Source organism: Trachurus japonicus, chromosome 24 (genome assembly GCF_045865225.1).
Source record: "Trachurus japonicus isolate A0001 chromosome 24, Traja_1.0".
In the NCBI taxonomy this organism is placed as follows: Eukaryota; Metazoa; Chordata; class Actinopteri; order Carangiformes; family Carangidae; genus Trachurus; species Trachurus japonicus.
Genome location: NC_140930.1, coordinates 10,378,578 through 10,394,453, shown reverse-complemented (window position 1 = coordinate 10,394,453; position 15,876 = coordinate 10,378,578). Strand labels below are relative to the sequence as shown.

General features: G+C 41.3%; 1 protein-coding gene across 10 annotated transcripts in view; it reads right to left on the bottom strand.

Moving 5' to 3' along the window:
• Window positions 1-15,876, bottom strand: part of lama2 (laminin, alpha 2) — a 213,593-nt gene that overhangs the window by 6,494 nt on the left and 191,223 nt on the right. For 7 of the 10 annotated variants that reach the window (XM_085771314.1, XM_085771315.1, XM_085771318.1 and 4 more), the window contains 7 exons: window positions 14,788-14,943; window positions 13,348-13,401; window positions 9,786-9,937; window positions 9,529-9,705; window positions 6,846-7,035; window positions 4,263-4,349; window positions 299-411 (listed from right to left, as the gene is read on the bottom strand). In XM_085771314.1, coding sequence (XP_085627440.1) covers window positions 299-411; window positions 4,263-4,349; window positions 6,846-7,035; window positions 9,529-9,705; window positions 9,786-9,937; window positions 13,348-13,401; window positions 14,788-14,943 — 929 coding nt within the window. The remainder of the gene's footprint in view (window positions 1-298; window positions 412-4,262; window positions 4,350-6,845; window positions 7,036-9,528; window positions 9,706-9,785; window positions 9,938-13,347; window positions 13,402-14,787; window positions 14,944-15,876) is intronic. The other 3 variants (XM_085771316.1, XM_085771317.1, XM_085771320.1) reach the window with 1 other exon arrangement.

Sequence of the window (15,876 nt, the reverse complement as noted above, 5' to 3'; positions counted from 1 at the left end):
TCAAAATTACAGTAAAATCCTACTAACTTGTTAATGAATCAGTAATAATACAGTAATGTAATTATTTTTGCTTTGGTTCCATTTCAGTGTTCAATTCATACTTGTCACTAGTTATTTTTATACAGCAGCATTTATATCTTTCCCTCACATGTATCTGTGCCAGATCCTATATTTGCTAGTGTGTATAAAACCCTACGATTGGGATAAAATCTGAAATATAACACATTATTATATAAGGAGCAGCATCTCAGGGCTGTAAAACAACTTCAAATGATAAAACGATGATTAATTTATTTACTTTTCTCTGACTTTGGTGTCATCAAAGCTGAACGTCATGTGGCTGTTCCTGGTGAGTCCGAACTGATAGGCCTCCTCCAGCGCTGTCGGGGCCACAGCTGATGCACAGGAATCCTTAAGATTGGACACAAGGTGTCAGTTCCTCTGACAGGGGGTTTCACCACATTGCTCCCATTGCTTCTCGTCAACAGGTAGTAACCACAACACCACATGTCAGTCAAACTAATAGGGTTTCTGTCTCTGATCTGCAGGGACCTGAAGGGACGGTTGGACACAAAGGGTCATCAAATAGTCACACAACAGAAAAATTAATGGTATAATTATTCTAATTTTAGTCTTTAAAATCAAATATGAAATCCTTGTCATGTGGTGCCTACTGTATTAGCATGCTGCAGATTTCAGATAGTCCCACCTAGCTGCAGCATATGGCTTGTTAAAATCTATTTGTTCCTGCACCTCTCTCTTGTTACTGTCAGGTTTGGATTTTGCCGACTTCCCACATTTTGATTCTCATAAATCATGCCCATAATTTTGTTTCATCTGAACCAAATATCAGCGACTACTCCTGTTTGATTTGGGCTTCACTTTGAGCAGGGTAAAAAAAAGAAAAAAAGTCAGTGGTGTTTCAGGGGCATTTACCCCTCCTGTCGCAGTTCAGGCCGTGACCTCAAGGTGTCAGTGTTGTAGTTCTTTGTAAAGCGATCCAACATGGACCTTTTCCTCCATCTCTCTCCTACGGTTTCCTTCCCTCTCTCTTCCACTTGTCTCTGCTTTCTCTCCTGTCATGTCACCCTCCTGTCCTCCCATCTGCTCCTACTTTGTTTCCCTCTCTTTTCTCCCGTCATCCACTCTTTCACCACACTCCTTCATATTCTTCTCTTCCTCCTCTTGGTCTATCCATTAACTCGCTCCATCCTCCGTCCTTTCATACCTCCGTCTCGACTCCCAGCAGCTCAACTTTTCATTGCTCTCCTTTACTGCCCTCACATTGGTACTCTCAAATCCTACCTCCTCTCCTCTTCTCCACTCATCCTCTTCTATCTTCTGTTTTTTCTCATCACCTCCTCTCCTCCACTTCATTCTGCTCTACTTGTCTACTCTCACTTCTCTGTCTTCTTCTATTCTCTCCTGTTTCCTCCTTTTCTTCCTCTTTTCAGAGTCTTCAATTCTCTGGTAGTGGTCTCTCTCCTTTCATCTCATGTTGAAATTTCTTTTCCTCCCCTCTGTTCCCTTCTTTACTCTCCTCCTGCTGCCATTTGTTTCATGCTTTCCTTCCTCCCTACCACCTCTTGTTTTTCCGACTTTTCACACCTTCCTGCTTCTCCAGCTTTTCTATTTTCCCCTTCTTTCATCCTTTTCCTGTTCCTCTATGCTCTTCTTCACCCCCTCCTCCATCCTCTCCTCTCTACCTTCACCTGTAGGAAGTATACGCTTCCCATAGGCTATGCTTCTTTTCTCCTCCACCTCCATCGCCATGCGCTCCACTCTTTGTCTCCACCTGCTCTTCACCTGGTTCCTACACTTTTCTTTCCTCCGATCTCTTTTCCCATCTCCTGTCTGGGCCTCCCCCTCCTCTCCACCTCTTTTGAATAAACCGAATCACCTTTTCAGTAACAAATCTGCTTTGTCGTACCTCCGCTGTGGGTCCGAGACAAAGTTGGAGAGAGAGAGAGAGAGAGAGGGATCTGAGACGATCGGTGTGTGTGTGTGTCTTAATCTCCTCTCCTCTCTTGTTCTCTTTCAAGTGAAGACATTCCCCACACCGTGACCTTGCTTTGTTACAGCTGACACTCACCTCTTATCGCGCTCCGTCCTCATATCCGCTCCTCCTCCTCAACCTCCCTCTTTTTTTTTTAACCTTCTTTCTCATTCTCTCCCTATCTAACAAAAGGGGAGACGTCACAGGCCCAGAAGCTCTCTCCTTTCTCCTTTCCCTCTCCTTTCATTCCTTTTCCCGCTTCCTCTCCTCCGTCTTTCCATTAAGCCAACAAAAGGCAAGTGCCGCTCTGCTCAGAAAGACTCTCCCCTCTCTTTCCTCCCCTTCCTCCATGGCTGCACCTTTTCTCTCTACCCTCTCTGTGTCTTCTGTCCTCTTTCATCCGCCTCTTCCTCTCTCCCTTTCTCTCATCCCCCCCTCCTGCGTCTTTCCATTAAGCTAACAATAGGAAAGACCGTCTTCCATTCAGAGTGGCTGGGCTTCGGTTGGAGGTCACACCAATAGAATCTGAAGTCATTTAGTTGGGATTTTGTATAAGTGTGTGTGAGTATAAGTGAAGACGAGTGTGTGTGTACGTATGTCATTAGAGTTTCCATCACTTCTGAGTGCAAAGTCGTCCACGCTCTGTCTATTGTATTGTAGGTTTCAGAGAAGAGAGAAGATACCCCTCTGTCCTCTGGTAGTGATTAACTCCAAATCACTGCTCCACTCATAAGACAAGACTTGTACTTTAAATATAGTACTGCATGTCACTGGTCACTGCCTTGTGTAACAGTGTTTCTAACATCGTCCTCGAAAGCTCAAGATCTACTGAGCTACAGGATGTTGAATTTAAAAACATACAGTTACACAGAGGGTCATTGCCTTTTCCTCCTTATTAGCTAGACGCTTGATTTTATTCAAATGGAAAGCCGCTACTCCTCCATCTCATCACCACTGGATTCGGGACTTTATGCAGAACCTTAAACTGGAAAAGATCAGATGTACCCTCAACGGTTCCATCAACAGATTCCACAAAACCTGGGACTCTCTAATAACTTATGTGAACAATTTACCTGGTCTGGAACTGGAACTCTGAATCACTTCATCTGCCCTTGAACAAATTCTGTAATAAGAAGTATTAAGTGCACTTGTTGTTTTTTTTTTTTTGTTTTTTTTTCTTTTCTTTTTTTTCTTCTTGTCTTTGCCTGTCTATTGTCTATGACTAGTTTGTCACGTTGATGTTGGGTTTGAACTGTCTCTGTCTATTGTCGGGACTGTTTGTTATAGTTATTTGTAATACAGAGAATATGATTGTTTTATATGTTAACAGAAAATTACAAATAAAGTGTTTAAAAAAACAAAAAAAACAAAAAAAAAAACATACAGTTACTGTATCATGTGAGTCAGTAACAGCACGACCTGTTACAACACGGTAGCAAACAAGTAAGGTCAAGAGCTCTCATGTAAGGCGCTCGACCCTGAACTGTTCAAGTAGAGAAGACCAGCAACTACAGGTGTAAAGCATGTAGCTTACTTCATCATTTTGTGTCCAACCCGTCCAAAAAAATAGAGTGCCGAAGCGGAAGCAGGAAGTAATGTTGCCATGGGTCCTCAACTCGGAAAAAGTCTCCATGTAAGTGAACGGGAGTCAAAGTTTTATTTCTTGATCCGATTGAATTGTGCCATGAGAAAAAAGTATGACTTCTACCTGTTTAAAACATCACGGTTCATGATGAAAAATCAGTAGTTTGTTGTAAAACTATTGTAGAATAAAATTCCAAAGAATCCGTAACCAGAAAGACTACAGGTCGCGTAGGTGACGTCACACACCAAATGCCGCCCTTTCCCGTGTCAGTTGGTGATGTATTTTTATGGGACATCAGATCTGTAGTCCGTAGAGCAGTCTTCACACAAAATACATTTCTTCCGTTGCCGTTTTACGATAAACTGCTGATTTTTTGGCACGAATTAAATGTGATGTTTTAAACAGGTAAAGGTCATATTTTTTTCTCATGACACAATTCGGATCACGAAATAAAATTTTGACTCCCGTTCACTTACATGGAGACTTTTTCCAAATTGAGGACCCATGGCGACGTTACTTCCTGCTTCCGCACTCTATACTCATCAGGTGGTTAGAGAAATGGCTCCAAGTGAATATGAATGTTGGGGAAGTATCTCGTAGATTTGCTGCTGCTATAATGTTAGTGTTGTGTTTATACAGGCAATGATTGTTCATCGTGTGTGTGTGTGTGTGTGTGTGTACCATGTCAGCGCTGGGGTCCTGTTTAGCAGGGGTTGGGGTTGCAGCAGCAGGTGTGGCGGCAGCAGGTGGGGCAGGGGGAGTGGCCTCCTGCAGGTCAGCGTTCAGGAAGTGGGAAGGAAGTGGATTAGCAGCAGCCACACAGAGCCAGAACGGCGACAGTTCATGATTGACAAGCGCAATAGCCCCCTCCCATCAGCCAGAGGCAAGCAACAAGGTGGAGAAGATGAAAGGTCAAAGAGGGCAACGGCATAATGAAGAGACCTTCAGACTCTGGCTTCTCTTTGTAGCGTTAATTGAAGTGTAATTACTGTAAAAACATGATAGATTTTATAACCACTTGAGGAGATTAAGTCACAGCCTGTTTCCAGTTTTTTTAAATTATGATTTGAAGCCGAATCTACCCTACGTTATACTTTGTTAATGTTGAATTTCAGAGTGACTGATGGAAATGAGACAGCCACAATTTTAAGGGGTAATTGGAGGCAGGTGTCGTGATATCATCAATCAGAACAAAGAGTATAAAACTAAACCTTTACACTCTTAAAAAAAAAAGAAGTCTTCAGTCTAAATGAGTTTTTTCCGAGGTTCACTGGAGTCTGTGAAACTCCTTCTGGAGCCTCTTCAACCTCTAAATTGATGCTCACAACTCTCTGAAGAATCAGAAGTGCAGAATACGTTGTGACAGAAAAGTGGGAGATAAAGAAGCCTCTTTATTCAAGCACATGCTGAGCCTGTTGTTTACTGTCAGCTGTGATTCAATTTGTGGTTTACTTCTTCATTCTAACTATATCCTTCGTGTTTTGTTGATGAAAAATGCATGTCACAACCTGTGCGCAGAGCTGCGTCCCGTCGTGCAAACGCCATGACTCCTTCAATACCAGAATTATTACGTGGCCTTGAGGATGGGCCCCAGGTGCCACAAGATGTATTTTCTATATTTACTGTACATTTTAAATACAATTGTATGAGATTAAGAAACAAGGCGAGGGTTGCATTCACCACAATTCATATTACAAACATAAAAGTGGAAGAAAAATAGCACTGAATTCATTAATTAAAAAAAAAAAATCAGACTACTGAGAACAGTTTATGGTATGGCCATCGCGACACACTTTTGAGTTTTGTGTCGAGGGGGTTGTGTGGAAAAATAAAAATGATAAAGGGACGACATAGTTTAAAAACATCTGGGAACCATTGTTTTAAAAATAGCACAACACAGAAGCTGATAATGATAATGAATTATAGATAATATTAAAGCTCGCCAATGTATATTTATAGGCTATGTGATGCCTAATTAGTGTATCGACTTAAATATAAACATGAATTAATAAATAATTCTTGCATGCTGTTGAACGTACAAATTGTATAGAAGCAACTCAAGTGACTTAGGATATCAACAGAATAACCCAGTATCATGTTTCAGCCTTTCATAAAGATCAAAGAAAAACACACTAATACACTGTGGGACAGACACTAACCCAAAGGGACTTTGGTTATCTATAAACCACAAACAGTGATGTGACAAACAAAACATAAATTATAGAGATAATTACCCAGCACGGGGTCTTAAATATGGCAAACAACCTACCTTCAAAAATGTAGATAGGGGCGATGAGAAACTACGGCCTCACACAGCCTGGAGTCTATATCACAACGTAGATTAACTTGCAGCCCATAAAGCAACAAACCACAGAGTTATGGCTAAGCATAGCTCGGCCATAACTCTGTATGGCTCTTTGGCTCTGTGCTTCATGATCAATGTCCTTTTAGAGATGTAGTTTAGCAGGTAACTGGGTAACTGATAACCTATGACTGCTGCAAGACCTATAATGTATTAAATCTATGAAATATATCTTGCCTGGCTATCCCGGTACTAAAAGAGGACGAGGCGAATGACTCACTGCCTGCCAGCCTCTTAGCATACAGGCTAAATGTTAGCTGAGTGTTTTGGCTCCTGTGGGCTCATAAAGCATAAATGGCATGCACAGTTAGCCTAGCGTAGCGCGGTGGTGCCGCGCTGTATGACAAGCTGCCAGAGGTGGAGTTTAGTAGCTCAAGGCTAAAGGGACTATAAAGAAGAGTTAATGGGCTGTGCAACTGCTGTGTGATGAAACGCTAAGCTAACACGGCGAGGCCACGGCTGCATTTCATCACAGAGAAATAGGTGTGTGAGGGTGTGTGTGTGTGTGTGTGTGTGTTTGTGTGTGTGCATGAGTGAGTAAGGCCGAAAAATAATATGGTGGAGTAGGACCTGTGTGCTCTTTGTAACTGTGTGTACATAGGCTACTGGTATGACCTTTTTCACTGTGCTATAACAGATTTCTGTAATTTCCCAGCTTGGGATCAATAAAGTATATCTATCTATATCTAAAACAGGCTGCCTGAATAAATCTAAAGGCCGTTAGCTATATTATTGTAAATAAAGACCTTCTAATGTAAAATGAATATGACCTTATTACAATATTATAATATCTGTCTTGTGTCTTCTTTTGAAAATATTAACAATCAGAAATCAAAAGACAGTGATTGCTTTAGTGGTTTGTGTGTGCGTATGTGTGTTCCCATGTTAAATCAGGCACTTACAGCAGCCAACCCTGGAGGTGGTGTAACTGAGGCCGGGATCATTGGAGGACTCAGTGGCTTCGACTCCTCCTTTTCCTTCTCAGGATCCTCCTCCTCCGGCAGAAGTGGCAGCGGCGGTGGTGGGGCGAGGTTGGGGCACTGGCCGATCTCAGCGTTCTCGAAGGACACGGGCTGGGAGAAGTCTGAGAGACTGAGAGGAGGATGGGCAATCAGATTTAACAAGACTGACACTGAGTGCAATGGACAAACATCCTCACATTTAGCAGAATTACACAAAGCCTAGATTTTAACTAGCTACTGTACTTTACCTGTCTATTTCCCCCCTTTTTTAAAACTTGTATCTAAATGCTCAGTATGCAGTCGTCATAAAGCTTTGGATAAGTAATTTTTTTTTTAATGTGCACATATGCACCTTTTCTTCAGTTTGTACCCCCTTCAATGAATTTACACCTGCATGTTGGTATGTACTTACAGTAAAAACTTTACGCTATGTTCAGTCTGCACACACTTTAACAGCAATGGGTTTAGGCCACATTGTAGAGGATGAATAAGTCCGCACACCAAAAAGCTCCCTTTGAAAAGGATTTATTTGCAAGTGACGTTTCAAGCAGAACGCTCTTTCTCAAACTGCTAGGCCACATTGTGTTTATTACAATAATATGATCATGTAAATGACAATGTGGGAGCAATTTGAGAGGAATTACCACAACAATGTATAATGCATATTTGTTAGATAACTTGTGCAGGAGTAAGAGCAGCTGAGTGGAGGCCCATTGACAGAAAGTAGAAGTTATAGCTTTGGGGTAAAAGGGGTGAAATGAGGTGAACGATAAACAAACACACAAAGATGAGAGAGGAGTGTAATTTGAGTTATGAGTATGTTTATGGTGTCGGACAGCTCTATTACTGTTGTTCTCACACTGGCTTTATGATCATCATCATCAACAGCCTCATGACCTCCTGCGATCACATTAACGAAGCTTTAACCCAACAGTGAATGAGGTCAAAATTAGGCCTGTTGTGTTGCTGCCAGGAAACATAACAGAGGGGATCGTAGGCCAGAGAGTTTTAGCTGTCCTGTCCTGAGTGTTGCTACAGCAGGTTTAAGGTGAACATTTAAAGTGCACTGCAAAGGAAAACTGACGTGAAGTGAATCGGTCAGTTTTGCCTGTGTCAGTGTTTTAAACGCAGAAGAGAGGAGAAAATATCCAAAATCGAAAGCTGACTCGGTTCTTTTGCTCCATATTCATCTTGTGATGTCAAAACCACATTACGCTGAGGATAAATCACAAACTAAAAAAATACCAGTTATTGTAAATTCTTTTCTGATCTGATCGGATCGGATCGGATCACGACACAGAGAGTGCGAGAGGTTTGGATGGACACACACAGTGGTGGAGTCCATCAAGCCTCACCGTACAGTATACCTGAGCAGTGTGAAAGCAGCGAGAGGGGGTGGGGTGGGTGTTTATGGAAATTTGAAAAATCACTTTAAAATGCTCAGTGCAACTCAACGCTCACCCTGTTGCAGCACTCTACAGTCAGTTGTATGAACTGATGCTCAGTTTTGCACAATTTAAACGCTAAGATGTTGCTACTAGACTTTAAAAACAACTTAAACACACTGCTCTGATATGCTAATGGTTATTTCAACATTGTTCATTGTATAAATCATTTACTGGGTAAAGGTTTGGCCTAAAATATGTCTGAAAAAACACTTGACTAAAGCCAGTGACAACCAACAAAAATAATAATATCAGGTTGGATGAAGAAAAACAGCAACTGGTCACTTTTGAGAAGCTGGATCTGAGAGACTCTTTTGGTGTTTCTGCTCAAATGTAAAAAGGAAATCCCGCACACTGTTCAACTTGCATGGGTGTTTTAATCGTGGCAACGTTTCGGTCCATTAGACCTTCATCAGCCAAAACAGTAGACACTCAGAAGAAGCCATCTTTAAATAGTGGGTGGCTGCAATGCAAGCCTGCTTTCAATCACAGTGATCACAGACATAATAAACATACAAGAAAAAATACAACTTAAAGGTCCAGTGTGTAAAAAAATGAGGGGAAAACAGTGACATCTAGCCTTCCAATTATATTATTTATCTATTAAATAATTCTATTCTTGAAACGTGCTCTCTGGTTGGCTGGATTTTCCATTTCGTACAAATATGGTGGAGCAAGATGGCGAGACTCTCTAAGCAAGACCCTTGCTATATGTACTTTATATATAAAAGAAGAATTATAAGGCTATGAAAACCAAATTTTATAACGATTATACACTTATACAAATATACTGTATTCATCGGTAGTATTCAGTATTGGCCAATAAACCTTGACAAATATTACACACTGGACCTTTAATATCAAGTATACTAGATATAAAAAAAAAATTTTAATCAGTGTACAGTACCTGCAGCCACTCCCTACAGTATTTAAAGATGTGTCTATTGTTTTGCCTGATGAAGGTCTAAAGGACTGAAATGTTGCCAAGATTAAAATAATTTGAACAGTGTGCTAGATTTTCTTTTTACATGTAAGTTTGGATCAACTGGTCCCTTTTCTACACACCTGTCAAAATAGATGTGATTTTTTTCTTTTTGTGTTTTTCCTCATGAAATCAAAATAAATGACAAATGCATGCATGTAGATAATAATAATAAAACAGACTGGAGGATACGTACATTGCGTTGATCATGAGGTTCCAGATACATCCTTGGAACGGGATATTGGCTCGGTTGGTAGACTGCTCTACCTCTGCGGGAATACCGCCGAGGAAGATGCGCTGCAAGTTCATTGGCTGGTCGTTGGGAAGCGCCGCCACCCTCTTGGGCTCCTCATCAACCTGAACTGCAAAGGATCTGGAAACAAACACATGCACACGATTAGTATTCGATAGATTACACCGAGTAAACCTCTAGGATAATGACACGCCACCAACCTGCCAGCCAGCCTCTCTATGCGCAGCGAGTGCTCCTTCCCGTCGTTCAGTATGCCCTGCTCGGGTCGTCTGACGACACGGCGCATACCGTGGCTGCCGGAAAACATCAAAACCTCCAGAGAGCCTTTGTTCAGCATGACTGAGAGGTAGGGCTGCAGGAGTGAGAGATAAAGTTTATTAGCTGAGGAAATCTCAATATCAAACTCCCCTCAGAGCACAGAGAGATGAAATGGAGAAGGAAAAGTTTAGCTAGATGTTATTTCACCATTAGAAACTGCAACTATACACCAGATGCTGTGAGTAGTGCACCACCTATAAACAGGCAACATCACTGATTGAAACCGTCCTGAGAAATGAAAATTAAAGTGAGAATTCAGAAACAAGAAGACAATGATCCCCACACATATGTTCGTGTTGATGTTGAGTGGACCACCTGCACCGTGTTACAACCCCATGTAAGTGTGGGTGTGAGTGTGTATGTTTTTTTTTTTTATTCAAACAAGAAAATCTTATTGAACTTGAAAACATACTGTACTTCTCAAAAGTCTCCTGTCCACGGTACGCAGCAATAACATTTTGAGACTAAAAAGATGAAACAGATAATGCAAAGTATGTCACAAGGTCAGAATTATACTTAAAAAAAAATACATATCACAAGTATCAGATCAAAGAAAATCGCTCCATAGAAACAACTTGAAGTGGCACTTTATAAAACCTGAGAGTTGCATATGAAAGTCTATTCTTGACCCGGGAGAGACGACAAACCGTCTTTAGTGAGCAATAAATGTCAAGGAACAACCAGTACTCAGCTCTTCATCTCACTTAAGATGTTTTCTTTATCAACCTCTGTCCATGTTTGACTATCGCACAATAACATCCCCAAAACATCAACAAGTCTGGTGGTTCAAATAGAAGTTCAAATAGTTGACACTGGTTTCTCGTCAGTAGCTGCCACCTGCATCCTTTTATGAAATAAGGACATGAATAACAATCTCTTTGAGCATCAAGAGGGGTTTTTCAAATCAGTTTCATTAGATGAGTTTTCTATGTGTCATGTTATACAACAATAACGTAGAGATCAACTTGGATTTAACTCCACATCCATGCCAGAGTTTGTTAAATGTTTGTCAGGGACAGGAAGAAGGAACTACTGGGAATAAACAGATAAGATGTGAAGGGAGGAGAAAAGACAAACAGGAGGGAGGAGAGACAATGGATTAAATAGAAGAGAAAAGACAAAAAGGGAACAGGGAGATGAGTTGGGGGGGTATGAGAGGGGGGAAGGGGGGTGAGAGGCAGGAGAGGAGAGGAGAGGAGAGGAGTGCAGGGAGGAAAGGATAACAAGAGATGAGAGGAACAGAGAGGAGAGGATAATAGGGGGAAGAGATGAGAGGGCAGAGAGCAAAACAGCGAGCGAGATAGAGATGGGGGGAGAGAGGGAGAGAGAGACAGACAGAGAGGTGCTAGAGAGCAGCGGTGCAGGGTCAGGCTAATTTGAATTTTAATTCACTGTGTGCCAGACGGCGAAGTGGGAGACAATTTACCACCTGAAAATGGAATTTCAATTTGAGGTCGGGGACAAATTGAACTGAGATGTAGCTACAACATGGCTCTCACTGCGCCATCCTGCACACACACACACACACAGATACAAAGGTACACGCAGCAGACACACACACACACACACACACACACACACACACACACACACACACACACACACACACACACACACACACACACACACACACACACAGGTGCATAGATGCAGACACATGTCACACATACAGACAAAGGCAGACGATCACACATGAACTCTCACGTACGCATACACTTATATAGACGCACACACATGTGCAGCAGACTGTGGAGCTAACATGCGTGCAAACACTCATATATGTACCAACCCATGTTCATGAGAGAGTCGGTCGCACAAAAACACACCGACACACACCCCACACACACCTCTGCTTCCACCTTCAATATTCTGAATCATGCAGCTTTTGAAGTTTGTTCATGTGTAATTTCAGCTCCTGGTTCCCTGAGTGTGTTTATTTGAGCGTCAGGTTGTACAAGTGGAGGAGAGAGACTAAAAAGGAAAATTCTCTCATTTCTCTCATTTACATCTGTGTGTGAAAATGGTAAATTGTGTTGCGGCAGTTTTGTGCTTCATACATAAACTTGTAATTTTCTATCTCTTACAACAGACAAAGACAGACTGTATGTTTCGAGATGCTGGTCATCATTCGTGATGTTTACTGTGCAAACCGATATTTAAAGGTTGCCAGTTCAGTTTTATGTCATTTTTAAGGTTGTAATGACACAAAAATAAAAACTGAAACTAGAAAATTAATCTGCAGTTTATTAATTATCTTTTCTTAGCAAAAAACCCCAATATTTTTCACAAGTGTTTATAATTATAACTCTTCCTCCTCCTCTGTGTTCTTTCTATCTCAGCTTCCTTTATTCTGCTTCTTCCTCCTCCTCCTTTTCTTCTTGTCTTTCTGTGTCCGTTCTCTTCTTTCCTTTCTCCCCATCTTTTCATTCTCCTCCTCTCTCCTCTCGCATCATTTCACTTCTCCTCCTCAGCTCGGCCCGTTCTCCTCTATCCTTCCTTTCACCTCTAAATCTCCCTCTTCCATCCCTCCATCCTTTGTCTCCTGTCCCTGTCTCTCTGTCCCTCTCTAAAACATCCATTAGTCAGGGCCAAGTTGAGTTGATGGTGTTTTTAACCTTGCTTAACCTTTCTCCACACACACACTGACACACACACTAACACACACACCCTGCCTGCCAGCATAGTTAGTAAAAATAGATTTATGCGCCCAACAACCAGTGATGATGGATAAGCTAGAGGTAACCTCTGTCCTCCCTCTCTCCTGCTCTCTTACACACACACTGGTACACACTACTCACATAAACATGCATACACTTTCAATTTGCATTCATGTCAGTAATGTCCTCATTCTCGCTGAGCTACACTTAAACGCACACACACAAACATACACTATGCTAAGGCACACACACAGAAATCAACACCCACACAAGTACACACACAGACACACATAATATATGAATGCAAACATGAGTACATGTGCAGACACACAACTTACACTGAAATGAGATAATGGATTTACAGTATTTACCAGTGATTAGGATGAAAGTGTAAGTGTGTGTATGTGTGTGTGTGTCAGTGCTATTGTTTTTAGCCATAAGAAAATCAAATCAGTGTACTTGCCAACAAACTCAAATCTCATTAATATGCACTCATGGAAACTTCACTCACTTATGTATTGGTGTGTGTGTGTGTGTGTGTGTGTGTGTGTGTGTTTGCATGGTCAGCTAAAAGCTCAGGTAACGGCTGCAGCTCATTGGATCAACAGCCACAATGTGTCTTTGTGCATCTGTAAAATGACTTTTCTCTCTGTGTGTGTGTTGGATAAAAGACAATCCAATTAGCCCGGTTGCCAACAAATGCAAATCTCATTAATATGCACTTATGAAAACACCATTCACTTTAGGGGAAGGGGACAGTACTTGGGTGTGCATTAGTTGAACCCACCTCTCCTGACTGTCTGCGCCTCCTCTTGGAGCCGACGAGGTTTGAGCTCCGCACCTGTTGTGGAAAGATTTTCAGAAAAATATGAGAAACAACATTTTATTTTATATATTAAGAGCCGTAGTCTTTCAATCATTCCCTTGAAAAGTGGTGACAAGCTTCTATTATTATGAGTTCGGTTGACTGACTTGTCATCAAAGCCCAAATGACACCAATAGATGACAGTCTAATAAAGTACATAATGAGACTATTAATAGTCTTTTTTTTTTTCTTTTACAGCTCATTTACACCTTGTATGAACATGACATTAGACAATAACAAAACCTTAATGAAATAAGTTGGGGATTTAGCTGTAAAGAAATGTGTTGTTCCAAAGATCTTATATTTACTGTAGTGGTTATGCTCTGAGATCTGTCTTATTTCTATTTTTATGTTGCTGCTGTGCAGTATAATAGCATATTAAACTCCAATTTAATGTGCAGACTTGTCTGACTTAACTGAATCTATTCCAAGAAGTTTCCTGTAGAGGAGCTCTAATAAACTGGTCCTAATTATAGGGACCATATAGAAAATGTCCAACTGGTAAATTCAATTCAATTAACCGAGGCGACTGAGGGAGTCTTAGTCAGTACAATACGTAGAATCAACATGTACTTTAATATATTTAGCTTTAGATGGAGAAGCTCATATTTATCCAATATTTAGCATTAAAGGGATAGTTCAACATTTTGGCAAATTGGTCCATTGCCATAATCCCTCTAGTCATAGCAGTAGGTTCGTTACCTTTATTTGTCGGTGCAAGCTATTTTTAGAACGGCCGAGCCGAGCGGCAGGCTGCTCAGAGCTAAACTACAGAGGCTAATTGGATTTCTTGATTTCCCTTCAAATACACAATCCAACAACTCCAAAACGCTCTGATGGACAAGTTGTGACCTGCACATTCACCATGCTATGAGATAATAACGTAACGTTACAAGACAGATTTGATTTAGAGGTAAATTCATGCAAAACCGCTGACGCGTGTTGCCTTCAGGGACAGGTTTTCAGCAGCAGTCTCTGTATTTACCTCTAAAACAACTCTGTCTCATAACGTTCTGTTATTATCTCATAGCGTGGTGAATGTGCAGGTCACAACTTGTCCACCAGAGCTTTTTGGAGTTGTTGGATTGTGTATTTGATGAGTTTGATGATCCCATTAGCCTCCGTAGCGTAGCTCTGAGCAGCTCGCGGCTCTGCTCCGCCGTTCTAAAAATAGCTTGCACCGACAATTAAAGGTAACGAAACTACTGCTATGACTACAGGGATTATGGCAATGGGCAAATTTGCCAAAATGTTGAACTATCCCTACAAATTGCACAATAAAGACATGTTCATAGATGAACACACATGTTTAAAACCTGTGTGGGATTGCTACAGTATAATATGTAGATTAAAAAAACGAACCTGCTTGCCGCTTGGTGAGGCTCCGCCCACTGCCAGCAGAATGGTCCCAGTGTCTTCCAGAGTGCTGAACGACAGACTGATCTCTGTGCCCACCACCAGCGACAGACCAGCCAGCTCCACGTATCCCGGCTTAGAGAAACTGACAGTGTACAGGTTCTGTGGGACAGATGGGTATTTTAGTGTTCATCAATCAACAAGGGGAAGGGGGAGGAGGAGGAGGAGAAGGGGGTTTGTTCAGGCCTAAATTCTACCAAGCACTTTTAGATGGAAAAGTAAAAGTGGCAGAAAAATACAGCAAAGTTTGGTTGATCAACATAAAGCGACAAAACAAATTCCCTCAGATGTTTTAGGCAAGTCAAGGTTTTACTCATAAAAGAGACAACTCTGAGAGGCACACCGTTTTACAAAAATTATCAAATGTACCGTCATCCACTTCTCATTACTCTGACTGTGGTTACAAAGTGGAAACATTCACTCTCTCTCTCACACACACACACACCACAGACACACACACACAAACTCTCAGCTTTGTAGCTTTGTAGAGTGGTCGCTCAAAGAGGAGAAAAGACAGATGAGGGAAATAGAGAGACCTTCACAACACACTCTCAACCCTGGGCCTTTAGAATTCCTCATACAATCGTCATACACTGTGTGAGCTGTGCATTTGTATGTATGAATAACACAGAGTCTATGATGAATGCTGTGAAAGCCTTGTGTGGCTTTGGAAACTCAGCGTAAGCATACATATAAACTACTGATCAAAAGTGTTGAAACATCTGCACTGATACGGTTTTTACAGGAATTCAGACAGTAGATTTTCATTTCCAGGAAGCCAACTTTCTGAACCATGTTTCCATTTGTAGTTAGAGTTTATTCTGCTGCTGGATGAGTCAAAAATGTAGATTAAATTCAGGGTTTTATGATTTCAGGCTTACATTCTTCTCAATACTTATTTCATCTGTTTTTTCTATTTCCAAAACACTGAGAAACTACAGTTTGTAAATTTGAGTAAAAACTGGAAAAATGAAGGATGTGTGAATACAGTCCAAACTTGGACGCATTGTTTTATTCTTAAAGCTCTTTCATCAT